General features: G+C 48.0%; 1 protein-coding gene across 1 annotated transcript in view; it reads right to left on the minus strand.

Annotated features, from left to right (window-relative positions):
* Positions 1-26,076, minus strand: part of CACNA1H (calcium voltage-gated channel subunit alpha1 H) — a 251,909-nt gene that overhangs the window by 46,364 nt on the left and 179,469 nt on the right. Inside the window, 8 exon segments of the mRNA XM_060260465.1 lie at positions 3,724-3,833; positions 6,836-6,987; positions 20,412-20,625; positions 21,785-21,874; positions 25,116-25,180; positions 25,183-25,255; positions 25,917-25,975; positions 25,978-26,027. Of these exon segments, the coding sequence (XP_060116448.1) occupies positions 3,724-3,833; positions 6,836-6,987; positions 20,412-20,625; positions 21,785-21,874; positions 25,116-25,180; positions 25,183-25,255; positions 25,917-25,975; positions 25,978-26,027 (813 nt within the window).

Below are 26,076 nucleotides of genomic sequence, written 5' to 3' on the forward strand. Positions count from 1 at the left end.
CAACAGAAGTCTCGTGTCCAGATCACTTGATGTGATGGTATCGCTTTACTCTGCTCTGGTAAGACCTCACCTGGAGTATTGTGTTCAGTTTTGGGCACCACATTTTAAGAAGGATATAGACAAGCTGGAACGGGTCCAGAGGAGGGCAACGAAGATGGTGAGGGTCTGGAGACCAAGTCCTATGAGGAAAGGCTGAAGGAGCTGGGGATGTTTAGCCTGGAGGGGAGGCGGCTGAGAGGTGATAGGATCACCATCTTCAAGTACTTGAAGGGCTGTCATATAGAGGATGGTGTTAAATTGTTTTCTGTGGCCCTGGAAGGTAGGACCAGAACCAATGGGTTGAAATTAAATCAAAAGAGTTTCCAGCATAACATTAGGAAGAACCTCCTGACCGTTAGAGCGATTCCTCAGTGGAACAGGCTTCCTTCTCAGGAGGTGGTGGGTGTAGAGCCAGTTTGGTGCAGTGGTTAAGTGTGTGGACTCTTATCTGGGAGAACCGGGTTTGATTCCCCACTCCTCCACTTGCAGCTACTGGAATGGCCTTGGGTCAGCCAGAGCTCTGGCAGAGGTTGTCCTTGAAAGGGCAGCTGCTGTGAGAGCCCTCTCAGCCCCACCCACCTCACAGGGTGTCTGTTGTGGGGGAGGAAGGCAAAGGAGATTGTGAGCTGCTCTGAGACTCTTCGGAGTGGAGGGCGGGATATAAATCCAATCTCTTCTATCTTCTTCTCCTTCCTTGGAGGTTTTTAAACAGATGGCCATCTGACAGTGATGAAGATCCTGTGAATTTGGGGTAGGCATTTGTGGGTTTCCTGCACTGTGAAGGGATTGGACTAGATGATCCTGGAGGTACCTTCCGACTCTATGATTCTATGATTCTGAAAGACGGGGAGCCAATTTGAGGTGGAGGTCAGGCTGGCCACAAGCCCACATCACCCCCCAGCCTAATCTACTTTACGGGGCCATCACCAGAGAAGTCCATGCCATGTGGAATCCTTTGAGCCAGGCACAGATGGAAGAGACTGTGAAGTCAATCTTTTTAGGCCAGTTTTAAATACAGGGACGCTGAGGCTGGGTGACCTCCGGGGCAGATGGCCAAAGCACATTTGGAAAATGTTTGGGAAGCATAATGGCTAAGAGGCAGAACAGAAGATTCTAAAATAAGTCCATTTGTACAACTATGCCACATTTGCTTTTGGTACCTGTGGCTGGCCCCAGGCGAAACTGTGGAGCTTTCACCTAAACACAACAATTTTATTCAGTGACCCCCTCCTCAAAAAAAAAAAAAAAACCCTTGTCAAACTTGTGGTTTCCTTTGGAATTTTGAGAACAGTTAGTGGGTGTCATCACAAAATGGCTGCCATGTGGGTGGGAGGGACTGATTGCATAATGCCTGCCGGGGAAAATTGGTCCAATCCCGGAACTCTAGCGGGTCTCACAAAACGATGGGAGGATCCAGTCCAAGCACCCTCTGGGAATGGTGGTAGCTTTTAACAAATGGGTGTATATCAGGGCTTTTTTTGTAGCAGTCGGCCCTGTACTAAGAGCCCTGTAAGCTCCAGGAGGATTGTCTACATCGGGGGGGGGGGGGGCGTGGCCTCATATGCAAAGGAGTTCCTGCTACAAAAAAGTCCCTGGGTACATCTATTCTTCTCAGCCAACCTCTGCTCCAGTAAAAAAAAAGTCTAGGTAGTCCCCTGTGCAAGCACCAGTCATTTCTGACTCTGGGGTGACATCGCATCACGACGTTTTCACGGCAGACATTTTACGGGATGGTTTCCCATGGCCTTCCCCAGTCGTCTACGCTTCCCCCTCAGCAAGCTGGATATTCATTTGACCGTCCTCGGAAGGATGGAAGGCTGAGTCAAGCTTGAGCCGGCTACCTGAACCCAGCTTCCGCTGGAACTGAACTCAGGTTGTGAGCAGAGAGCTTGGACTGCCGTACTGCAGCTTTACCGCTCTGTGCCATGGGGCTGCTCCAGCAAGGTGGAGGAAATCCAGAACTGGCTCTTTGTTTTGGGCAAGAGAGAAGTCTAAGACAGGGTCCCCAGTGAGGTGCCGCAATGCCTGTTGGCACCATTCCCGACCCCTGCCAAATGTTTTTAGAAAATGGGTGGAGCCAAGTGGGCTTTTGCTCAGCAAGGCTTCTGATTGGCCATTGGAGATCTGAACGGCTGTGCAGATTTTCAATAACATCGTTTGGGCAGCAGCTGCCCTCACAATACAAGGATTTTCACCATGTGACCGAAGGTCAGCTGCAGCAGCCATTTTGTGGCTGGCTCCACCTCCTGTGGCAGCCATTTTGTGACACTAGAGTCCACCATCTAGTGTCAGAATTCCAAAGGCGTCTGTAGGCTGGGAAAGATTGGGGACAACTGCTCTAAAAATCACGTTGAAATAAAGATGGAATCTTGGGAGTATCTGTGGAAGAACTCTATGAAACTCGCAACATGTCATAGTATTAAAGAAAACTGTTTTAAGATGATGTATAGATGGTATATGACTCCAAAAAAAATAGCAAAGATGAATAACAAGATGCCAGATAGGTGTTGGAAATGTAAAAAGCATGAAGGTTCTTTCTACCATATGTGGTGGACTTGTGAAAGGGCTAAAATGTTTTGGCAGATGATTCAGCAAGAGATCTCTAAGATTCTGGGATATGAATTCAACAAAGAGGCAGAGACTTTTCTGCTGGGATTACAAATGGAAAAATTTCCAAAAGAAGATAGAACTTTAATATGGTACTTGCTCTCAGCTGCTAGGACATTGTATGCGCAGTTATGGAAGCAAGAAAAAATACCAGAAAAATGGGACTGGATTACAAAAGTTATGTCATGGAGTGAAATGGACAAATTAACAAGAAAACTAAGAGACTATGATTTAGAACTTTTTAATGCGGAGTGGAAGAAATTCAGAAGATACGTAGAGAAAGAGTGGAAAATAAAAGGACATTGGACAATTTTTGATGATTAAGATTTTTATAGTTTAAAGGTACCTTTAATATTTGTTTTTTTTTTAAATAACACTGGCGGGGGTCAAGTAACGGAGGGAGGGGTGGGAGGAAAGTAAGATATGGGGTAGAACGATTTTTTTTTATTTTAAGCTCTTTATAAGTTGTAGATATAATTCTGCTACCATATGTTACTAATAAATTTGTTTATACTAAAGATCACGTTGACAGGAGCTTCAGGGGAGAAGTGGAATCAATGATCCAGATGTTCTTTTGATGTCCATTCCATCAAGTATATAGGAATAAGTTTACTTCCCCATTTTTGGATAGAAAAATAGCGGATGTGGGCAAGGCCTGCCTGGGGAAACTTTTAACGGATGAGAATTCACTTGTTTCCAGACAAATAGCTAAATTCTGCTACCATTTGATAAAATTCCGCAATAAGAAACACGATTCTGTATGATTTGTACGACCTGCTTGAATTACAGTATTTATAGGATTTTATAGACATTCCATATTTGACATTTTAGACTTGTTTTAGAATTCTGGGATTCTCATAAAGTCTGAAGGTTTTGATGACCAAATACATTTTTTGGAATATTTTTGGTGGTTTTATGAAGGATGTATTATGGTTGATCGCCTGTGGCTTGTAAAGAATGGTCTTTGACTGTAAATAAATTATTCATTCATTCATTCATTCATTCATTCATTCATTCATTCATCTGCTCTCAAAATCACCTTGATAGGAGCCCCCCCGCAAGAAGCACTGATCTAACCTATCTTTGAAGAATCTCCGCAGTCCAAAAGCCACCAGCTTCAACACGGCTTCAACCACGAACACAATGGTAAAGATGTAGTTGCAATATTTCAACGCTTCATCCAACGACTGTAAGGAATCAAAGGAAGGGAGTTTGGTCAGGTTTTGCCATGGTGAGGTTTTTGCTATAATACACACCTATCGGAAGAGCACCATTTCCTGACCCCGGGTAGACCAAACCAAACTTGACGCAAAATGCTTGGCCTCCATCACAAACGATCAAGTAGAATTTCTGTGAAGTCAAGACGTTCTGCGTTTCCTCTAGAATATCTTTAATGTCACATTCCAGTCTGGTCTGCATTTGCATTGCAAATAGAAATCTCCGCAAGGCAGAACGGCCGTCTCCTTGCATCTGTTTGGTTACTTAAATAATTCAAGAATCGTTTTCTAAACATACAGAAAACAGCGAAGGGGGAAAAAATGTACCCTGCACAAATTAAAAAGATAAAATACCGATGTGGTTTTTACATCTGGCCTCAACACGCATTTTGATATAAAATATCAAACTTTGGCAGACAAATATAAAGGAAACATCTTCAGCAACAAGAGTGATTCTGCTTGGCAGCAGGAACCTGATAAAGAAGTTGCCAGGCTCTAGGGAGAAGTTTTCCATAGCTGTGGTGCCACGAGGTAAAAGGCCCTGTAGGAACTCACTGATCCAGTCTCCCAAGGGGTTAGGGAAACCCCAAAAGAGTCCTCTCTGGGTGACCTCAACGATAGGGGAAGTTCCAAGGACTTCCTAAAATCCTTCGGATGTGGAACACATTGAACTTTATAGATATAGGAAGGGGTGCCAACTAAACTGTGGAGACTGGTGAGCAAAAATTCTACTTTGTGAGCTACTGGCATTCAAGTTGTGTTCTACAGCATAAATTAGCTTGCTCTGGGGCCATTTTTTCAGGCCAAGACAGAAATCTGTGAACTGGAGGCTACAAAATGCTAGCTCACACCAACTCCACTTAGAGGGAACACTCGTGCCAACTCTTCAGTCTGGGAACGGGTCTTTTGCCCATAACAGCTACATGGCAGTACGGAATCCAAAGACGGACCTCTTGCCATAACTGACAGTTGAAACCTAAACAGAGTTAAACTCTTCCAAGCCGAGGGGGTTTCAGAAGCACATCGCTTGGCTTAGGGCTGCACGTGAAACTGCAGCGGCGCCAACCTGCAGGTGGGGTTGGGAGATCTTGTAGGGTTACAACTGCTCTCTAAATTACAGAGGTTGGTTCCCTCTGGAGAAAATGGCCGCTTCAGAGAGCGGGCTCAGGGCATCACATCCTTACTGAACACCCTTCCTTCTCCAAACTCCACCCTCCAAAGTAGGCTGCCTTTGGTCTGCCTGATTTGGTGAATTACAGGTGGACTGCTCCTGAGTGCGGATGTTCTATACGGCAATCAAGGCTCACAGCCCCCCCTCCCCCCGTAGGCTAACCTTTGATGAATTTGCCTCACCTGCCTCACGTATCCAGGGGCTGTTTTGTAGAAAAATAGGTGATGGAGCTCATTAGCATAACTCATTAGCATATGCCGCCCCCCCACCAGCCAAAAGCAACCTGATGCAAGAAAGGAGAGCCCTGGGTAAGCGAGGCCTGCTTGGGCAGGCTAGAGATCCAGCCTATCCAAGCAGGCCTCGCTCACCTGGGGCTCACACGGTTGCCCCCCCCCCCCAGTCAAAAGGCCGGCGAGCCACCCGCTAAGAAGTGGAGAAAGGGTGGTGCGGGTTTCTCCAAGGGTTAATGAGGGCTGCTGGGGGCGTGGCAAAGCCCCTGGTGGCTGGCTGGCTGCCTGCTCTCCTAATCCAGGGATTGTTATGCAGTTGCACCTGCTATTCAATGGACAAGGTAGGTGGGGAGGAGGAGGGGGAGCCCTCAGAAAGGTTCAGGAGCTGTGAGCTCCTGCTGAATCTGAGGCCTGAACATATCTGTGACGTGTTCTGAATGAGAGTCCAATGGTTTCTCTCTGTGAGATCTTAGGCAGAAAGACTTTTTACCCCTGTGCTTGTTTGGATTTTTATTTTCTTGGTGAGTATTTGTGTGCACGTAAATTTCTGGTAGTCTTAGCCCCACTAGAGGTTGCCAGAAATCAATCATGCTTTTCAGAGAGGTGGTTTGTATTGCCCACCTCTGCATCCCTGGCCTGGTATTCCTTGAAGGTCTCCCATCCAAGTATTTGCCAGAGTTGTCCCTGATTAGGTTTTGAGATCTGACGAGATCAGGCTTCTCGCTTGGATCTTTTCCAACAGCAATGGCAGGGACTGAGCCTGTGTTCCTTTATGGAGCTGTGGACTAGTTTGGTGTAGTGGTTAAGTGAGTGGACTCTTATCTGGGAGAACCATGTTTGATTCCCCACTCCTCCACTTGCACCTGCTGGAATGGCCTTGGGTCAGCCAGAGCTCTCTTATCTGGGAGAACCAGGTGCGATTCCCTACTCCTCCACTTGCACCTGATGCAATGGCCCTGGGTCACCAGAGCTCTCTTATCTGGGAGAACCGGGTTTGATTCCCCACTCCTCCACTTGCACCTGCTGCAATGGCCTTGAGTCAGCCACAGCTCTCTTATCTGGGAGAACCAGGTTGGATTCCCCCCTCCTCCACTTGTACCTGCTGGAATGGCCTTGGGTCAGCCAGAGCTCTCTTATCTGGGAGAACCGGGTTTGATTCCCCCCTCCTCCACTTGCAGCTGCTGGAATGGCTTTGGGTCAACCACAGCTCTCTTATCTGGGAGAACCGGGTTTGATTCCCCACTCCTCCACTTGCACCTGCTGGAATGGCCTTGGGTCAGCCACAGCTCTCTTATCTGGGAGAACCGGGTTTGATTCCCCACTCCTCCACTTGAAGCTGCTGGAATGGCCTTGCGTCAGCCATAGCTCTCGTAGGAGTTGTCCTTGAAAAGGCAGCTGCTGTAAGAGCCCTCTCAGCCCCATCCACATCACAAGGTGTCTGTTGTGGGGGTGGAAGATAAAGGAGATTGTGAGCCACTGAGACTCTGAAATTTGGAGTGCAGGGTGGGATACATTTCCAATATCTGCTATCTTCTTCTTTCCCCCAGCAACCAAAACCAGAGTGCCCTTACCTTCGGTTGATTGAAGTGTTCCATGGACATAGTGATGACATTGACTCCAATGATAAAAGTGATGAAAAGATCCAAATAGTGACTTGTGCAGAGAGTGTGGATGTGTTTCCTCAGCATTGAGTAGTCTGCATAGTATGGCCGTCTCTGAGCTTCTGCGGAAAAGGGGGAATGAGACATGATAGTTAGCAATTCCACTGTCTTTTGAGATGGGGGGGGGGGGTGTTGCATGTCGACAGAGATAGCCATGCGGCTTTTCTTGAAGGTGCACAAGTGATGATCGCACTCCTCCCTGGGTACGCGGTCGAAGGTTCCAGAGAAACGGAGAGCACCCAGCTTGACATGAAATGAAACTTGGGAGGGCTTCAGAAATGAACGTCGGCCAGTTTATTGGAGGTGATTCCCAAAGAAATTTAGCCTGCCTCCAACATTCTTCCAGAGAATCTTTCCTTGAAAATACTTCAGGGTTGCCTTTTAATTTTAAAGCCTGTTTGGACCGTGCATGGCTTAAACTTCATAAGATCCTTCTAATTTTTGTAAAGTTTGCTTCTGAGTTGCTTTTTAAAATCAGAGCTTACCTAAGAACAGAAGGAAAGCCCTTTCGGACCTGAAAGGCACTTTGTCACCGACATCGAGTAGACGGGTGCCCGATACGCTTTTGCAAGCGATGAAATGATTGGCTTTTCGTTCCCAGCATCCGACACTCAGAGGTATGTGGAGGTTCAACCCATTTCCACAAACTAGACATTGCATTTCCTTTGCAGTCAGTACCCAACCTTGTACTGAATACTGGGATTAATAGGTATGTCTGCCCCAGTTCTGAAATCAAAAGATCAGGATGCTTGAATGGCCTTGGGTCAGCCATAGCTCTCATAGGAGGTCCTTGAAAGGGCAGCTGCTGTGAGAGCTCTCTCAGCCCCACCCACCTCACAGGGTGCGTGTTGTGGGGGAAGAAGATAAAGGAGATTGTAAAACGCTCTGAGTCTCTGATTCAGAGAGAAGAGCAGGGTATAAATCTGCAATTCTTCTATTTTAAAACTGCGGTGCAAGACACAAATCCTTTTAGAGTGCTGTGTTCATTTGCTAGTTCTGCTTCCATGACCTTCCTTAATACTTTCCAGCTGACACTGCCTGACTGATGCAAAAGAAAGCCAAGATCAGAATGTACAAGCTGAAGAAATCAGATCAAAAGGAAGCTAGACTGACCAGTCACCCTTCTGTGATTCATTCCCGCTCCCCCTTGCTGGGAGTCCAACCAGACTCAGCCACGCTTCCATCTGCCAAATATTTTGAAAGCAAACCAAGAAGCAAACACTATTCTGTTTTTTTTTTTTTTTTTTGGATAGGCGGGCTTTAGCATTAGAAATTATTTTTCTCCTAAACAGGCTCACACCACAGGGTCTTTGCGTTGTGGTTAACCCAACCGCCTCAATCCATTTTGTTAAATGTAAAAATAAAAGTGCTTATGTGGGGGGAGACCGGCATAGCTTTCTTATGTGGCATGCAAACTTGGCATGGCTTGAGACACAGGGAGAAATCTAGAATACAGCAATAGCCAACCCTGGGCCGGGCGGAGTTTCTCCCTCCCCAGAGGTTTCCAACCCGCAGGCCCCCATTGGGCCGGCAGCGGGGATCCTCCCTCGATGTCGCCGGCATGATGACATCACTTGCAGTGATGCAGTGATGTCATCGCACTGGCAACGCCACCTGCCGGCCACTCTAGGAGCTTCTGGGAAAACTCTGTGGGTTTCCCAGACGCTCTAGCAATTTGGGAGGGAAAACCTTATGGTACCATAAAGTTTCCCTTCCCAAGTTTCTAGGGCATCCAAGAAAACCATAGAGTTTTCCCAGAAACTCCTAGATCAGCCGGCGCACAACGTCACGGGTGCAATGATGGCACTTGCTAGTGACATCATTGCACCGCACACATGAAGCACATGCGGGAACGGTCCCCCACCGGAGGCAAGCCTGCCTGAAAGCATCGTTTACATGTGTCCATCCGTTAAGCCCAGTCCTCTGAAAAGATAAACTGGATAGAAATTTGTTTCTGAAATTTGCAACTTCAAGCAAACCTTTCCTGGGCGCACTTGTTTGCTAAGAAATCCCTGCACATTACAGAGGATTCTGGGGGATACTTTATGGCCTAAATCCAGTTTGACAAGTGCACAAACCAGGCCTACTAGAACATGGCACTGTAAGTGAAGTCAGGCTCTGAATGGACAAGATGCTGTGAGACTGATTTAGATTACGATCCCTAGATTGAGAGCCAGTTTGGTGTAGTGGTTAAGAGCCGTGGACACTAATCTGGGAGAACTGGGTTTGATTCTCAACGTCGTATAGAGACCGCCAGACTTGAATCAAAGACACTGGGGGAAGAGGAATTGGAACATTTTCACTCTTCCCCACATGACTTCACAAACAAATGCACAGATAAAGCTCCTGAAAGCCAAAAGACAGTCAAAAAGATACGTGTGCTGGTGTGAGACCGTGCATGGCGGACACCTGGTGAGGCAATACGGTACAAGCACCGGGTGCGGCAACTGCCGTGAGACAATTAGTAAGGGGACCCCTAGAAAGCACGAGTGGTATCTCAGGTGAGTTCTGAAAACAGAAGTGTGAAGATAGCTCCGGAAACCGCTTTGGCGTAGCAATAAAAAGATGGAGGGGGTCCTGGATTTCGGAGACAACACACACAGTGGCAACCGGATGACGTCGGAAGGTGCATGCAATCATGCAAGTCGTGCGTCATCCCGTAAACCCATGCAATGTCCATTAGAAGAGATGCTGTTCATGCACCGGGGACGCATAGCGGCACTTGCAAAAGGGTGCTGGTGATCGGGGGGGAATGGCGGACTTGGCTCCGCACTGTGCTGCGGCAAGGCGGAATCAAGGCGTTAACTCCACTGAAGCTGAGACACAAGCGCATATGAGACACGTTGGACCCGCACATGTTCCTCAGTTACACTTTCTCTTTAGTGAAACTTCAATCTGGGAGCCAGCGGCTCTTTGGTTGCCAGCCCTTCAGAATTTCGTCTAGAAACCCCACCAGATACTTTCTCTGGTAACCCTCTGAATTTTTAGATTATGATTCCTAGTTTGAGAGCCAGTTTGGTGTAATGGTTAAGCGCAGTGGACACTAATCTGGGAGAACTGGGTTTGATTCTCCACTCCTTCACAGACAGCTGCTGGAATGGCCTTGGGTCTGTCACAAGTCCTCTCAGAGCTGTTCTCTCAAGAGCAGTTCTCTTTCAGAGTTCTCTAAGCCCCACCTACCTCGCAGGGTACGGGAAAGAGAGATTGTAAAATGCTCTGAGGCTCTAAATGAAGGGTGGTGTATAAATCCAATCTCTTCCATCTCCTCTTCCACCTAATTCTTGAAGTTCTGCTTCCAGTTGACTTATGATTTCTGCACTGCTGATAATTTTAATATTTGAATCTGCCTTTGATGAATTGTCTCCTATTTTTGTCACTTTCAAGCCTGACTCTCCTATTCTTTGCTCTAATCCTCTAATAATTCTCTAATCGAACATCTAAAGCCTATATTCTTTGAAAGATGCCCTTCAGCTTCCTTTCATTTTTATCGTACTTCTTATTTATCGAAGCAAGAGGCACCTGGCTTGTCAATAATCCTTTGTGCCTTGAGATGGGACACGAAGTACATGTATCATGCCTCATACGTAGCCTTCATCCTACACAAAGTATTTACTACCTTTTTACAGTGGATTGGCCGTGGCCCTGAAGAAGAAGGGAAGATATTTATAACCCGCTTTTCTCTACCTTAAGGAGTCTCAAAGCGACTTATATCCCCTTCCTCTCTCCACAACAGGTCCCTCTGAGGCAGGTAAGGCTGAGGGAGTTCTGAGAGAACTGCGACCTGCCCAAGGTCACCCAGGAGCTGCATGTGGAGAAGGGGTGAATCAAACCCGGATCTCCAGATTAGAGTCCTCGACTGATTTCACACTGTAAAAAATTGACATGATTTTATCCCATCAGGAAAAAAACCGCTTGAGTTTGATCTGTTTCCTGGCTATCAGACAGCCGCCGCTGAAGCAGCAGGATTCCGGCAGCAGTCCGTGGTTGGTCGTTCACACTGCTAGTGTGGCTCAACCACGTACCCCCTGCGGAAAGGGTTGTGTTTTTTAAAAAAATCCCCCTGTGCGTGCGCTCAAGCAGAGAAGTGCACAAGCGCATCTCGGAGAGGGGTTAGGGGGAGAAAACCCTCTGACCATGCTGGAAACAGCTTGGTGTGATCACACAGCTCTTCCGCTTATGAGTCACCCCCGGGCATTCAGACTGATGGCGATTATGCGACCTGAATGCAATTAGAGGGGGTTCTTCCAGGATGATCCAGGTAGCTTTTTAATGAGGATAGGAGGAGTCTGGAGATGGGGTGAGAACGGGTGCAGCTCAGAGGGCAGACGTGCTCATGGGATTGTGTGCTTTTAATCTGGGTGGGAGGCGAGGCTAGGTCGGGCCAAATCTCCTGTGTGAAACCACGCCTCCACTCTTAACCGCTACGCTCTCTGCATATACTGCACCTGTTTGATCTATATACCCCTTTTTAGTGGCACTCACAGGAATTATACATATATGTGCTCAATGGAACCAGATGTTTATCGCCTCTGCACTCTAATGCTTGATGCTCCACCAGGGGTGGAATTCTAGCAGGATCTCCTTTGCCTATTAGGCCCCACAGCCCTGACGTAGCCAACCCTCCAAGAGCTTAGAAGGCTCTTTTTTGTAAGCTCTTGGAGGATTGGCTGCGTCGGGGTGTGTGGCCTAATATGCAAAGGAGCTCCTGCTAGAATTCTACCCCTGTGCTCCACCACTGGGTGAATCAGATCTCTTAATTATCTCCGCTGTCACCATTTTGACCACATCTGACAATTAGGATTTGCACTTGGTGATAAAGGGGAGGCCCATAACTTCTCTACGATACCACCACAAACACATGTGCAGCTAGAGTCAAGTCCAGTCGCACTTCAGAGACCAAGAACAAGATTTTGGGGGTATAACATTTTGAGAATCAAAACTCTCTTAGTCTGATTCAAAGGGAATTATAGCTCTTGCGCACTTGCTGTCTCTATGGTGCTACAGGACGCGACCATAGCTGTTCCACTGGAGACCAAACACAGCTACTGCCTGGAACAAACAGATGAGTCACAATCACAAACACAAAGGCCCCTTGCTTTGAAGACCCTGCAGTTCCATTTATCTCCAGGACTCTAAGATGCTCCCAAACTGCAGTGTGGCAACCACTGTCCATCTTTGTTTAAAGCAGGGGAGTCAAACTCCTTTGTTATGAGGGCAGGATCTGACATAAATGAGGCCTTGTCACGACGGGCCACGGGTGTCATAAAATGTAATGCCAGGTAGCAGAGTTACAAACTTAAAAGGACACAGACAAACGCAATTAAAGATTTTGTATCTCTGCCATGTGATCAAGGGAATTGGACAAAGGAAGGTCTGGCTCTCTCTCTCCTTCCCCAGAGGATGAGGAGGGGGCAGAGTCTCAGCCAACAGACGGAAAAGAGGCTTCGCTCAGTAGCTCTTCTGTACAATTAAGAGAGCCTGGCAAAGCAAGCACTCCCTCCTCCCCAAGGGAGGAGCCTCAGCCAATGGAGAAAATAGAGGTTTCCCTCTGTAGCTCCTGTGCGATTGAGCAAGCCTGGCAAAGCAAGCTGTGACGCAGAAGGCAGCAAGAAAGAGGGAGAAGGAAGCAGACTTGCTCGTGGGCCTGATTGGAGCCTTCCGGAGGCCTGATCCAGCCCCCCTGGGCCGCACATTTGACACCCCTGGTTTAAAGCCCCTCCCTGCTGGCGTGTGCATGCATGCATACAGGTTACGGTGCATACACAAACACTGCACTGCCCTTTAAATGCATTGTTGTGTTTTGTCTAAGATATGAAGAACATATGAACATATGAAGCTGCCTTATACTGAATCAGACCCCCCTGGGTCCATCAAAGTCAGTATTGTCTACTCAGACCGGCAGCGGCTCTCCAGGGTCTCAAGCAGAGGTTTTTCACGCCTACTTGCCTGGACCCTTTTCAGTTGGAGATGCTGGGGATTGAACCTGGGACCTTCTGCTTACCAAGCAGATGCTCTACCACTGAGCCACCGTCCCTCCCTAGGCGTGATAACGGCGGCTTGTTCTTTGGTTCGCACATACAGAACTGTCAGCTAACAGCTACATTCAAATCTAACAGCGCCTCAGAGACCAATATGATTTTCAGGGTATGAGATTTCGGGAGTCAAAGCTCTCTGTCTTGAAAACTCGTAGGTAAAAAATCTGGTTGCTCTCTAAGAGGCTACTTGACTCAAATTTAGCTGTTCTACCGCAGACCAACCTAGCTACCCTCTGAAAAGGTTAGCTAACCCTTGACAAAAAGGCCTTTGGTGTTTCCAAAATGGCAAAATTCCCCCTTCACAGGCACCCCCAATCAAAACTTAAGAGCTCTTTTTTTCTTGCAAAGTGCAGAAGATCTGAACGAGATGAAGAGCTCAGTGAGGGTCTCCAGCGATCCAATGGTGTAACCTACTCACCTGCTTGTTTGGCTTTTTCCCGACCATCAGGTGTTGCTGTTGGAGGTAGGCACAGCCAGGGAACACACAAACACACACACAGACGCACACACACACAAAATGCAATGGGGCCCATGTCACAAGTGATGGGGAGACAGAGATGACAGAAAAGGAGAGACAGTAACGGGACACGATGCACATTCTCCAACAGTGTGCCCACCACGAACTTTTGGAAAGCAGAACTTCAAAGCATAATCTGCCCCCCCAGCTTCCAAACAACTCCCTCCTCCATTCCAACAAGGACTCTAAGCGCATTTCTACCACGTGCAAGATGGGTTATCAGTCAGTCAGTCAATATTTATTACGGTCAAAGACCAACATAAAACTGAAATATCTCTTAAGGCTGTCTTGCATTCACCAAACTCACCGCATTAAAATCTATTCAATAATTCCAAACATTTCTGCTTTCAAATTACAATAGTACAAAATTTTGCTACCGTATAAGATACAGGTTTCTGTGTATCTTTGAAGAGATATTTCCAGAGTACTTCAGTCCTAAAATTCATATAATACTTCAGTGGTACAAACTTACAGAGGAGTGGAATAATTAATTGCAATCTTTCTTCCTGATCGAAATTCACAATGAAAAAGGAGATGTGTGATGGACTCAACAACTTTTTGGAACAGAAACAATACCGCTTCTGCACTGGTTATTGTCAGGGATTCTTTCAGGATCTAGTGAATCAGCAATTTAACTTATCTCTGTGGATTCGCTGATAGCTGAAGTGCTCCGAAGACCGTGGCCTGCCCTTTCCCCTATCATTCACACTCTTTAACAACCAGCTCTTCTCTCTTATACACAAATGCTCCATTCCCTTCCAATACAATCCCTTTCTCTATGACTTAGTGTGGCAAGATGTTGACGCAACGGTAACTTGGTTATTCTCAATTTATCACTTCGAATAAAACGCAGATACCAGCTCCTGTCTTGCCAATGTGAGATTAAATATAGGCACACTAGTCACCTGCTCCCCCAACACACCCCATGGTGTGTAAGAAGATGCAACATGTGTGTGAGTGTAAGTGTGTGAGAAGAGCTGAGCAAAAATTCCCCTCCATGCAGTAATTTCCCCCCTCTGCAAGTAGATTTCAAAGCGGGAATGCGTCTGAACCAAGAATCCCAGAGGGTGGAATTCTTTTACGACAGACTCTGCCAGAGATTTTCCGGAGAAGGTGTCTGTGCGGAGAAGACTTTATACCAACCTGGCACACCAAGTGCAAAAAACATCTAATCAGGGTAATGCCATGTGCCCTGGACTATGGAAGGTCGTCGTTGGAGGTGACTTGTGGGAAGAGGAGGAGGAAAGCATGGTTGGAGAAACAGCCAGTTAGACAAAGACAGACAGAGGGACAGGTTGAATGAGTAGACGGATGGATTGACCAAAGGCAGCAGAGAGGCAATCTTGTGGCACCCTCTTGAATCGTGCCCCCTCCTTTCCCCCAAACCTCAACTTTTACGCCATTTTGATTTTTCTTGAAGTCCCATTTTGAAAATTGCTGGTTTCCCGGAAGGAAGTGGGAACAGCCAACCACTTTGCCACAGGAATAGGTCCACAGAAGTGGGAACTACCAACTTTCCCCCTCAGAACTTCTCCCTGGAATATAGTAGGACTAGCTGACCCCTTCTTCCCAGTATTCGGTCTATGGAAATGGTAACAATTCCGTGGAAGTAAGTTTGAACAGCCAACCATCCACCCATCCTTCCAGAAAACCTGCCCAGTTGTGTGAACAGACAGCTGTTTTCTCCCCTCGACCAGCTCCGCCATCTCCATTCCACTGATTCCACCCAAAATATCTTCTGCCAATGCCCCGTCATTCCCCTCTTCCTCCCTCCAGGGAACAATGCGAGACGTCACACAAGTGGCACCCCGGAACCTGACTCAGGTTCTCCCGTGGCAACTCACAGACATGAGGCTTGCCCTTTACACACATGCACACCCAGAGACCCACCACAAGGAAGCCACAGAGCACGAGCCACGTTTCATATCTTTCTGAGTCTGCCTTTTTAAAGCTGGTTTCTAAGACAACCCCCCCAAAACCCCCGCCATTTTGTAAAAACCTGAAAGAGATCATTGCAACAATCTCGCCTCCCAATTGTTCAACTTCAATGCCCGAATTATCATCGTGGGTTTTTTTGATGTTCCTACTAGGATAGATCTCAGGATCAGCCCACATCCTCTGGGGCTCTCACCTTCTCACGCTCATCCCTGCAGCTGCCTTTGAGACACTGGTCCCCAGGGAGAAATGATCCAGCCAGTTCTCAAGGATTTACAAAGGAAATGTTTATACGAGACTTTGCGTCAACTTGGACGCCGTCCGGGAAAGGTCTGGGAGACTGCGACTGGGGAGAATACATGCGGGCAGGCAAGCCAAGATCCTCTCTCTCGAACTCTGCGAGAAAAACATCCCCACAGGGCTCGAAATGCATCAAGGGATCATCTCGACTGCCCTTTTATTATTTTTTTTACCCTATTGTACTTGTCCGCTACTCCCCATGAATCCTGGAAACTGAAGACTGAAGGTAGCTTGTCTCTCCGAACTGCAGTTTCACAGAGGTTCGTTGAAGGGAGGGAACATTTTTAAATCCGTTGGAGGGCCACGCCACCTTTGATGATGGGGATCCTCCATCCTCCTCAGTTGGCACCCCTCTCTCCAGTGTCACTACACGATCCAGGTCAGTTCTCTCCCAGCAGCTGTTTAACTACACATCTGGGGATGTGGTTCCCCAGAATCATGCACAGTGTGGCCATAAGTCTGCAGCACAGATTATCAAGGGGGTTTTGCCATGTTTTCTGATGGGAATGTTGGGGAAGGAGGTGCGGGGTTGCTTTTGCCGGCTTGTTTTCTCTTTTGTCCGTAACACATGAAGTATCCACTCTATTCTGGCAGGGAGGCTCGTGTCTGGATCTCAAGGACATGATATCTCCTAGCAGAGACTGTCCCGGCACCTGGTGGCACGCAGTGGGGGGCTGGGTGAGAAACTGTTATTGCTGCTTTGGCGGGCTTTTAGCTCTGAATTTTGGCAGGCTGTTAATGGCCCAGGGCGAAGGTATATAGATCTGGGTCTATAGCCAGATCTGTCATAGAGAGTCATACCTGCTGTAATGTGTCTATCAATAAAACCCTTTTCTGATTCTCAGCAAGAGGCCTGATTATTGAAGACCGCTCAGGAGTTGACGAGACTCCCCTACAGGATCCATTGGAGGTCTCTTGAACTCTTGTCGAGTCAGGGTTGCAACAGCCACTGGCTTGTCTTTTGGACAAATGTGTCTGAGTTGCACAAGGTAACTATTAAGGGTTATAATTCGCAATATGGTGGGGTTTCCCCCCTCTCCCACTGGATACTCCCTGTAACATCCGTTTTTGAGAAGCTACAACATACCAATATATATTGTCTGTCTTATGCAGATGGGGCTTCTAAATATACCTGAATGTCCCCATAGGTGGGGGAGTCCTTTGTTCAAACCACAGAATCACACAGTGATCATGGAAACCAAGAGAACCATGGATCAACCGGAAACCAAGAGACCCTTTATATTCTTGGTAACACCATAGAGGCCGCAGCAATGATAGCAACGAGTGCAGGCTCACCCAGTGGGAGAGCCTATGCCAGTTACCATCTTCTCCATGACTCATGTCTGAGCTGCCAGGAAGAGCAGGTTTCCCTTGACTCAGCTTGCTGTTTTAACATCCCTGTCTGCCCTTGAGGTTTTCAGCAAATTTGGGGATAACAATACTGACCTAGCTCAGAGATTGCTGCAGGAATCCCTGGGGCATGCCCAACTCATGATCTTTCAAATTCATTCGCAGCCATCCAGCCACATACTGTGACTGGCCACAGACGGTTGACACCCCTCTCATTTTTGCATCCCGTTGTCCTCGTCTTAAGCTGCTTTATCAAATGTTCCTCCCACCCCAAATCCCCTCCTCTTTGTCCATTTTCCTTCCAGTGCTGGGCTGAACATCACCTTGATAATCAGGGAGCAGAACTTATCTGATCCAGTGTTCAGTGAAAACAATGACCGTAAATAAAAAAGGGTCGTCGAAACGGGATTCGGTTTCCACACCTATTCAGCTTGAAAGATTTTCGGGAGACCGTTTTGCAGGGCCCAGAATCGAAAGATTCCCTATGGCATGGGCTGAATATGCATCTCTTCTAATAGACCCCTTCCCTACAAACACGTTTCCCCTTGGCTCCCCAAATGGGAGCGCCCCACGCCTCCCAAGCTGTAGTTTACCCTCATGCAGCAATTGCGCGACATGCGGAGGGCCATGCACCAAGATCCTTTTTTTTTTTTTAAAAAGACCAGTATTGAATCTCTGGTTTGGAAAAATAAAAAAGTATAATAAAGACCCCATCACCATATCTTTCAAAATCTTGGCGATGCTTTAAGTCCCAGGGTACAGAAGTGCACCGTTGGGAACTGTCTTCGTAAATAAGAAAAATGGGGATCATGTGCCTCTGTCTTGAGAGCCCACTGGCTATTCATTGGGCTCCTACTGGGCTCTTGGGGCGGTGATGTCCTCAACCATCCCTCAATGAGTCTGCTGGCCCTTAACCCAGACAATCACTGTTTCTAGAACAAAGTAGGAGTCAAGTTTCACCTTTAAGACCAACAAAAGTTTTATTCAGAATGTAAGCTTTCATGTGCTCTCTAAGCACACTTCATCAGACAATAGGATGGAATGGCAAAACATCCTAAATATAGAGAAAGTGGGCAGCGGATTAGTATGCAAAATCATGGAGATGTTTGTTAGCAGATTAAAAGAACCCCAGTTTGAAGTCTGGTGATCGTTAGTTTACGTTAACTGGGCTGCTTCAACAAGGGGGCAATATTAATCAGAATAGCAGACTGATGTCTATGCCATTAGGTGTGAAGTGCCATAAATAAGAGGATGATTCTGCATGCTAACTCACTGCCCACTTTCGCTATATTTAGGACTACTTGCCATTCCATCCTATTGTCGTGTGCTTAAGAGCACACGAAAGCTGACATCCTGAATAAAACTTCGTTGGTCCTAAAGGTCCAACTTGATTCTTACTTGGTTCTACTGCTTCAGACCCACACAGCTGCCCACCTGGATCTAATCACTGTTTCTGTCCTTGGAATCATGTCTCCTGGATTCATATATAAAACACAGGCGACTTAGATCTACTCGAGCGGTTTCCAGTGGTTCATTTGAAGACCTGCCCTTTTCCCAAGAAGCTTGGACTAGGCTGATTCCGTACTAACCTTGCTCCACGCCGGGCTACCGTTTCTCTCAGGAGCAAGCTAGCCATGTCGCACTAGCTGTTCTGCTCCACCATTTTGCACGGAGAATACTCGCAATCTGCCACGCCGCGGTGTAAACCTGAAAAAAACCAGGTTTACGCTGCGGCGCGGCAAATCACGGGTTTTCCCTGCGCAAAATGGCAGCACGGAGCAGCTGGTGCGAAATCGCTAGCTTGCTCCAGAGAGAAACGGAAGCCTGGTGTGATGCAAGGTTAGTACAGAATCTGCCTTAGCAGGGCTCTTTTTCTAGCAGGAGCACCTCTGCATATTAGGCCAGCCCCCCCCCCCCCCCGATGTAGCCAATCCTCCAAGAGCTTACAGGGCTCTTAGTACAGGGCCTACTGTAAGCTCCAGGAGGATTGGCTACACTAGGGGGCGTGGCCTAATATGCAGAGGAGCTCCTGCTAGAAAAAGAACCTTGAGCCCTAGTCTGCAAAGGGTCTTGCTGTCTTGCCTATCATCCATATTCTGCTCAAGGAAGCTGCTCTAGTCTCTTCTGACTGGTCTCCACATCAAGATCTCAGGCAGCCAAAGGCCTTTCTCAGAACCCTCAAACTTCAGCAGCTTAACTGAAAAAATCCCATGACTGTGTCTGATGGCTGAGCCACGGCCCCACCGCTCAAACTCTGCCCTTTTGCTTATTCCCAGGGTCTGGTATTCCTCGCATTAAGGGCTACATTAGTATGGTCACCGATGTTCCCTCTAAGCTGCAGAGTCCTGTGAGCAAAAATTGTCCTTTGTGAGGCTAAAACGCTGTGAGCTAGCTCACACTGACTCAGCTTAGAGGGAACACTGATGGTCACCACTCGCATGTACCCGACATATTCAACATTTTAATAACTAGATTAGAGTCCGGTGGCACCTTAGACACTAACAAGCATTGATGCTCGAAATTTCATACCCCGAATATCTTGATGGTGTTTGAGGTGCTATCGGGCTTGAATCTAGTTGTTCTGCTGCAGACCACATATGGCTAACCTTCTCAAACCACTTAATTATGGGTTCTTCGAAGCAAGAAACTGCAGGGTGCTGAGAATATTCGTCCAGCCTCTTTAGCAAAGCTGCAGTTAAACTGTTATAAGGACTGCAGCGTAGACATGGGTCGCTGCCTTTCAGATAGGATGTACCTCTTGCTGAAGTAACCTAGATAGACAGGGCTTTTTTCGTAGCAGGAACTCCTTTGCATATTAGCCTACACCTTGCTGATGTCGCCAGTCCTCCAAGAGCTTACAATAGGCTCTGTAAGAAAAGCCCTGTAAACTCTTGGATGATTGGCTACATTTGGGGGGTATAGCTTGATATGCAAAGGAGTTCCTCCTACGAAAAAAGCCGTGCAGATAGATATCCATCTCAAACTTTTCTCCTGAACGTTTCCAGATTCCACAATCTATTTAGGCTGCCATTTTGATTGCCAAATCCTTTTTTTAAGACACTGGAGCTTCTCCATGTACTTTAACCTGCACTGGATGCCCTGGAGTTGAAGCTCCTTGATACTTGCCCTGTATCCCTTCCTCCAAGTCCACAATAGGAGCCGGTGGAAAAAAACCCTTCACTTCTGACTCTTAAAGCATCTCCAAAAGGTACAAGGAAACAAAATCTCCTTCCCCACGGCTCAAAACAGAAGCGAACCGAAAAGAAAGCAACGCGAATCATCCAAAATGAAATTTCTGGCTTTGGAAGCAGGCAAGGCTCAGAAAGAAATGGTACCACCGTCTACCGACCAGACATGTATATCTCCTTACTCCTACGCTTTTTCTCCAGCCGACGCAGCCGCTTCTCCTCCCGCCGGCGGGCCTCTTCGGCCTCCTGGTGCTGCCGGCACTTGTGGAAGTTCTCCACCACCACCCCGACGAACATATTGAGCACGAAGAAGCTGACGATCAGGAGAAAGGAGATGAAGTAGAGCAGCATCCACGGGTTATGGTTCTGGCTGGGCTGGCGACGGAGGCGGAAGGGGAGCGGGGGAAGGCAGAGAAGAAAGGGGGATGAATCGGAGAGAGCACAACGGAGCCTACTTGCACGGCAAAAACACAGCAGGGGTTTCGAACCCAGGGCCCAAAAGCTGCTGCAGGTGCAGGTGTCACAGGTTGGTGTACAAGCTCATGGAAATGGGGTTGAAAATCTTGTCATAGGCCCAATCAGGCAGGTGGCGTGGGGAATAACGCAGAACTTGCAAGACCCTGAGAATTGCAGAGAGGGGCCTGAATTTTGCTGTTGCCCAGGCAACAACCCAGGAGCGACTAGGATCTGCCAGACCACAGGGCAAAATGTTCACAAGAACAGCGAATGCAAACAAAACCCACCTTGTTGTTAATGCACTCTGAACCTGCTATATAACTCCACGCCGCACCACTTGCATAACTAGCCCCCCTCAAATGCAATGCTTTTCAATGGAGTTAGACTAGGAGTGGCCAAACTTGCTTAATGTAAAAGCACACAGAATAAACGGCAGATGTTTGAGAACTGCAAGGAAGGAAGGAAGGAAGGAAGGAAGGAAGGAGGATTGATGGATGGATGGAAGGAAGGAAGGAAGTAAGAAGGAAGGATTGATGGAGGGAAGGAAGGATGGATGGAAGGAAGAAGGAAGGAAGGAAGGAAGAAGGGAGGGAGGGAGGGAGGAAGAAGGGAGGGAGGGAGGGAAGGAAGGAAGGAAGGAAGGAAGGAAGGAAGAAGGGAGGGAGGAAGGAAGGAAGGAAGGAAGGAAGAAGGGAGGGAGGGAAGGAAGGAAGGAAGGAAGGAAGGAAGGAAGGAAGGAAGGAAGGAAGGAAGGAAGGAAGGAAGGAAGGAAGGAAGGAAGGAAGATGGGGCAGGAGAGGTGGAAAGAAAGCAGCTTTAACTTTAAATGCATTCTCCAAGCTGCCGGCTGGCTTGGCGAAGTGAGAGACAGATGCCTTCTCCAAGCCGGTTGACAGGGCGGTGGGGGCTTTGAGAGCCACCCAATCTGTGTGAAAGAGCCACATGTGGCTCCTGAGTCGCAGTTTGGCCACCCTTGAGCTAGACCATCTTGTCTGTCACCAAATGATGGATGGGTGGATGCCAACAAGCCCTTAAGCTCCGCCCCACCCCAAACCCCTCCGGGAGCGTTATCTTCTACCTGCTGATCGATGCCCACTGCATCCAAGCCATCGTACATGATGTTCACCCAGCCGTCTTTGGAGGACAGAACGAACAAAGACATCAGGGCCTGCGGAAGGAAAACAGTCGTCCAAACTGGTTTGCACAAAAAAAAAAGAGGAAGGATAAACCTGCCACCGACACAGAAGGCCAAACAAACCAGGAGAGATACCATTATAAGTCAGATCTACGATTCAGAATAAATAGCCTCGGGACCACTGAGAGCCAGTGTTGCCTAGTGGTTAGAGCAGGCGTCCCCAAGGTTTTTGTGAGCCTGCAGGCACGTGTGGAATTCTGACACAGTGTGTTGGGTGCAGCCACAACATGGTAGCCGCAGGAGGAGGAGCCAGCCACATTGCAGCTGGGGTTTGGGCCCTGACTCAAATTAAACTACAGAGGGGGGGGGGGGAAACCACCCCTGGGGATGTCAATCAATCTCCATTTCTGTTTTGTACGTAGGCAGTCCACTCCTGCTTTGCTGTCTTTGCAGTCCCTTTTGCTGGCAGAGTGTCACGGCTACAGTTCCACCCATTCGATTAGTGCCAGGTTACGGGGGGGGGGGGGGGGGGGCTTCACAATCCATGTCCTGCCTCTCTCCAGTCCCAAAAGAACTGCTCTAAAAAGCTGCTCTCTGCTCTTAGCCATCGCTTCCAATTTCCATGGCTGGCCCCCAGGGCTCACAGCAGCAGCTCCTTCCCGGCTCACTGACCGATTAGCATGCAAAAGAGAGGTCCCTTTGGGACTGATGCAGAAGTGGCGGGCAGAGTTGAGGCAAAGAGAGGAAGAAGAAGAGAATTGCAGATTTATACCCCGCCCTTCTCTCTGAATCAGAGACTCAGAGCGGCTCACCATCTCCTTTACCTTCCTCCTTTACCTTACACAACAGACACCCTGTGAGGTGGGTGGGGCTGAGAGGGCTCTCACAGCAGCTGCCCTTTCAAGGACAACCTCTGCCAGATCTATGGCTGACCCAAGGCCATGCCAGCAGGTGCAAGTGGAGGAGTGGGGAATCAAACCGGTTCTCCCAGATAAGAGAGCTATGGCTGACCCAAGGCCATTCCAGTAGGTGCAAGTGGAGGAGTGGGGAATCACACCCGGTTCTCCCAGATAAGAGCACTATGGCTGACCCAAGGCCATTCCAGCAGCTGCAAGTGAAGGAGTGGGGAATCAACCTGGTTCTCCCAGATAAGAGAGCTATGGCTGACCCAAGGCCATTCCAGCAGCTGCAAGTAGAGGAGGGGGAATCAAACCCGGTTCTCCCAGATAAGAGAGCCATGGCTGACCAAGGCCATTCCAGCAGCTGCAAGTAGAGGAGGGGGGAATCAAACCCGGTTCTCCCAGATAAGAGAGCTATGGCTGACCCAAGGCCATTCCAGCAGCTGCAAGTGGAGGAGTGGGGAATCAAACCCTGTTCTCCCAGATAAGAGAGCTATGGCTGACCCAAGGCCATTGCAGGAGGTGCAAGTGGAGGAGTGGGGAATCAAACCCGGGTTCTCCCAGATAAGAGAGCTCTGGCTGATCCAAGGCCATTCCAGCAGCTGCAAGTGGAGGAGTGAGGAATCAAACCCGGTTCTCCCAGATAAGAGAGCTCTGGCTGACCCAAGGCCATTGCAGCAGGTGCAAATGGAGGAGTGGGGAATCAACCCGGTTCTCCCAGATAGGAATCCACACACTTAACCACTACACAGACTGGCTCTGATCTTATACCTACCTTGATCAATTCTGGACCATGTGGTGAGGGCATACAATAAGACACTGGATTCAACATGTATGCTCTTGATTAGGACATCAGGCTGTAGAAGAAGAGGCCTCAAGAATATCTTTAAGCCTTTGTCACTTCATTAAATTTCCTTGTGGTCCAGCATCGTTCTATGGCTTATTGTATTCTGTATTATGAGCCAATATTTGTACAATATACGTCAGTCCTAACGGAAATCAACCCAGACTGTTCCCTGGAAGGTCAGATGCTGAAGCTGAACCTTAAATACTTTGGCCACCCAATAAGAAGGGAGCACTCCCTGGAGAAGCCCCTGATGCCTGGGAAAGACAGAAGGCAAAAGAAGGGGACGGCAAAAGATGAGATGGCTGGACAGCGTTACTGATGTAACTAATGTGACTTTGAGCAGACTTCGGAAGATGGTGGAAGACAGGAGGGCCTGGCGTGACTTGGTCCAGGGGGTCGCAAAGAGTCACACTCGACTGTGTGACTGAACAACAACATGTGTACTTACTTTTCTGGACCGCTGAAGAAGACCAGTCCAGGTCGAAGCGCGTCAGGTCAAGTTAAGCTAAGTGGGTTTCTTATGATTGTGGTTCTACGATTGTGCAAAGGATAGAGGCTAATGAGGGGCCCCTAAATGGTTTTAGCTTTCTATAATAAATACATGTATGTTTGCTTATGATTTATTATACAAAGATATCTCAATGCACAGCAGCCAAGAAGGTCAGAGCGCCTGCTCCGGCTGCAACGCCACTGAGGATGTTCTCCGCAGCTGAGAACAAAACGTCTGGAAGAAAAACTTTCTCCAATAGAACACGGCACTTAAGCCCGAAAGATTCTACAAACCCTAATTTATTATACAGTTTGCTTTAATGTTTGGCCCTTTAATTGCATATTAACCTTTTAGGTTTCTCACTCCAGCTTTGAAGAAGAAGAGAAGAAGAAGAAGAAGAAGAAGAAGAAGAAGAAGAGAAGAAGAAGAAGAAGAAGAAGAAGAAGAAGAAGAAGAAGAAGAAGAAGATGATGATGATGATGATGATATTGGATTTATATCCCGCCCTCCACTCCAAAGATTCTCAGAGCGGCTCACAATCTCCTTTACCTTCCTCCCCCACAACAGACACCTGTGAGGTGGGTGGGGTGGAGAGGGCTCTCACAGCAGCTGCCCTTTCAAGGACAACCTCTGCCAGAGCTACGGCTGACCCAAGGCCATTCCAGCAGGTGCAAGTGGAGGAGTGGGGAATCAAACCCGGTTCTCCCAGATAAGAGCCCGCGCACTTAACCACTACACCAAACTGGCTCTTTTGGGTTAAGTTTCTTTCTTCTCTCTGTTTTTTCTTAGTGTCCTGTAATACTACCTTCTCCGCAGAGCAATATTGCCGCTGTTTTTCAGAATGTGTGATCCCCCCCCCCCATTAAGATGGTGACTATAATAATACACATATACTATTATGACTATAATGATACCCATGAAAAGAGGGGCAAGACTGAGAACCGGAAGTTTCGTTTGCAAGACATGTGTATCGATACCCAGTGCACCTCCCATGCAGAAAGAACCTGCTGCCCAGAATATTAGGTCGGTTGTCTTTACCTGCCCCAAATTGTCAAAGTTGTACTTCCGCCTGACCCATTTATAGTGGGCGTGGATGCAGTCCGTTTCGTGGAGATGTTCCGGATGTCAGGCCCTTCGCAGTGGTAGAATTTGCCTTTGAAGAGCTGGATTGGGGCGGGGTGGGGGGGGGGAGAGATTAAAACCAGAGTCAGAAAAAACTTTGGGCTCTCTTTCTTTACCTTGATCTAACTTGAGCCGGATGAAATGTAGGGTTGCCAAGTCCATTTCAAAAAATATCTGGGGACTTTAGGGGTGGAGCCAGGAGACTTTGGGGGTAGAGCCAGGAGCAAGGCTGTGACAAGCATAATTGAACTCCAAAGGGAGTTCTGGCCATCACATTTAAAGGGACCGCACTCCTTTTAAATGCCTTCCCTGCATTGGATATAATGAAGGATAGGGGCACCTTCTTTGGGGGCTCATAGAACTAGACCCCCTGGTCCAATCTTTTTGAAACATTGAGGGTCTTTTGGGGAGAGGCACTGGATGCTATGCTGCAAAGTTGGTGCCTCTACCTCAAAAAAACAGCCCCCTAGAGCCCCAGATACCCAGGGATCAATTCTCCATTATACTCTATGGGAACTGGTCTCCATAGAGAATAATGGAGTGCCCAGCAGACATTCCTCCCGGCTTTCTGATGACTCTGAAAGCGGGGGGAGGGCCTCCAAACCAGGGGATCCCCTGCCCCCACCTGGGGATTGGCAACCCTACTAGGATTCCTCGAGCGTTTTTATGTAGTAGAGTATATAACAGGGTGCGAGAACATTACCTGCACTCCCAAATGCCGAAAATGATGAAAAACGCACAACAAATGAGCACAATGTTGCCGATAGGCCGGAGGAGGATATCAGCGTCTCCACGACGAGTTTCAGCCCTGGAGCTCTGCTAATAACTCTGGGGGTGGGGGGGGGGGTGAGGAGGGAGAGAGAAAAGCAAAATCAGG

Source organism: Heteronotia binoei, chromosome 20, assembly GCF_032191835.1.
Source record: "Heteronotia binoei isolate CCM8104 ecotype False Entrance Well chromosome 20, APGP_CSIRO_Hbin_v1, whole genome shotgun sequence".
NCBI classification, from domain to species: Eukaryota; Metazoa; Chordata; class Lepidosauria; order Squamata; family Gekkonidae; genus Heteronotia; species Heteronotia binoei.